The sequence below is a fragment of the Trypanosoma grayi genome (genome assembly GCF_000691245.1).
Source record: "Trypanosoma grayi strain ANR4 Tgr_918_V1, whole genome shotgun sequence".
NCBI lineage: Eukaryota > Euglenozoa > Kinetoplastea > Trypanosomatida > Trypanosomatidae > Trypanosoma > Trypanosoma grayi.
This window is the reverse complement of record NW_008826537.1, coordinates 5,339-6,734: the sequence shown is the minus strand read 5'-3', so window position 1 is coordinate 6,734 and position 1,396 is coordinate 5,339. Positions and strand designations below refer to the sequence as shown.

The 1,396-nt window shown below is 54.7% G+C and overlaps 1 protein-coding gene across 1 annotated transcript; it reads left to right on the top strand.

Annotated features, from left to right (window-relative positions):
- Positions 1 to 207: 207 nt before the first annotated feature.
- DQ04_09181040 (hypothetical protein) lies at positions 208 to 1,275 on the top strand (the record flags this gene model as incomplete). The annotated part of the gene is made up of 1 exon (XM_009315846.1): positions 208 to 1,275. One exon carries the CDS (start codon positions 208 to 210, stop codon positions 1,273 to 1,275), a length of 1,068 nt encoding a protein of 355 aa, XP_009314121.1.
- Between the last annotated feature and the right edge of the window lie 121 nt (positions 1,276 to 1,396).

The window sequence follows — 1,396 nt, the reverse complement described above, 5'->3', positions numbered from 1 at the left end:
GTGCTGCTGATGTGTGCGCTGTGTGCGTGGTGCGCCTGCGGGTGTGCGGCGAGTAACGCACAAGTCGTTGATAAGAAGTCTTGCCCGGGCGCTGTGGATGAAAAAGGGCAGTGCACTGAACCTGGTGATGCTTCTCTGGTCGATGGGTCTGGTACTCTTGGTCAATCCTCTGGTACCGGTGATTTGTCTAACAACAGCGGGTTGGAGATGAGTAATGATGTTTCTTTGTCTTGTCAACCTGATGGTAAATCGGTGAAATGTGATCCGCACAGCGGTCCGCTGGCCTGCAAGGAACCAAAGACGAAAGGGTGCAACACGTCTGGGGGTGGAAGACCTGAACTGGTATGCCCAGGGACTGGGACTACTGAGGGGTGTAATCAGGTCGCTCAACCGAGAGTTCCTGATCCCGGTGCTGCACAGCATGGTATTCCGGCCATTTCTCCTCCACATGATGGTATCCACAAAGACAGTGAAAAAGTGAGGACTTCTGGGGAAGATGGTCAAGACGGGCAGAATGGGGATAAAGGCTTGAAGGGAGATGCGGGAGGAAACGGTGACTTAACTGGCACAGAGCAAGGGACTGATTTGCCATGCGTGTCTGGTGGAGAAAACACTGCGAAATGCCCGTCTACCAATCCCTCGTCGCGACTGCCACAACAGCAGGTTAACGGTGACGCCGAAGGGCAAAGAGGCCGCACCGAGAGCCTTCTCGGTAAGGAAGAGCAGGGTAAAGCACCTCCAACAGACAACCGCGGTGCCTCTGGATCTGGAATTAGGGATGGAGACATGAATGATGCTTGCACCAATCAAGCAGGTAAGGAGGTGCCCACGTATTGCACACGGAGCACCGCTGACAAGGGTGTTCAGACTAACCAAAGTAATGATAGTGAACGCAAAGCAGATGATATTACTACAACCAATGCAAAGGGAAGAGCCCCCATCACCGACGGTGGACTCAGTGGCGGTGCGGATTCCGACGTTGTGCCATCTTCAGACCGGGTTGTCGACGGTGAAGAGTCTGCCGATGATCATCCTAATAAGGAGCAGAGTGCCCGTCCTCCTGAAGACACCGATAAAAAAAATGATTCCGATGAACCGCACGCGCTTCCTGTCGCCGCTGTCTTGAGTGCCCCCGAAGTCACAAGCAACCAGCCCAGCGACACACCAGTTGCCAACACTGCCAAAGACACGAAGAATACGGACAGCAGCGTCAGTCCTGTGTGGGTGCATGCACCGCTGCTTCTGCTGACGTTGTTTGCAGTGACGGCTGTGTGATGAGCATCGTGGACAAGTAACGTGCTTCCTCGCTCTCTCTCTGTGTGTGATTGCGTATTGCTGACGCACCCATGGCGGCGGTGTGCACACTTGTGAGCCCACCCTGCCACTGCGCCGTCCT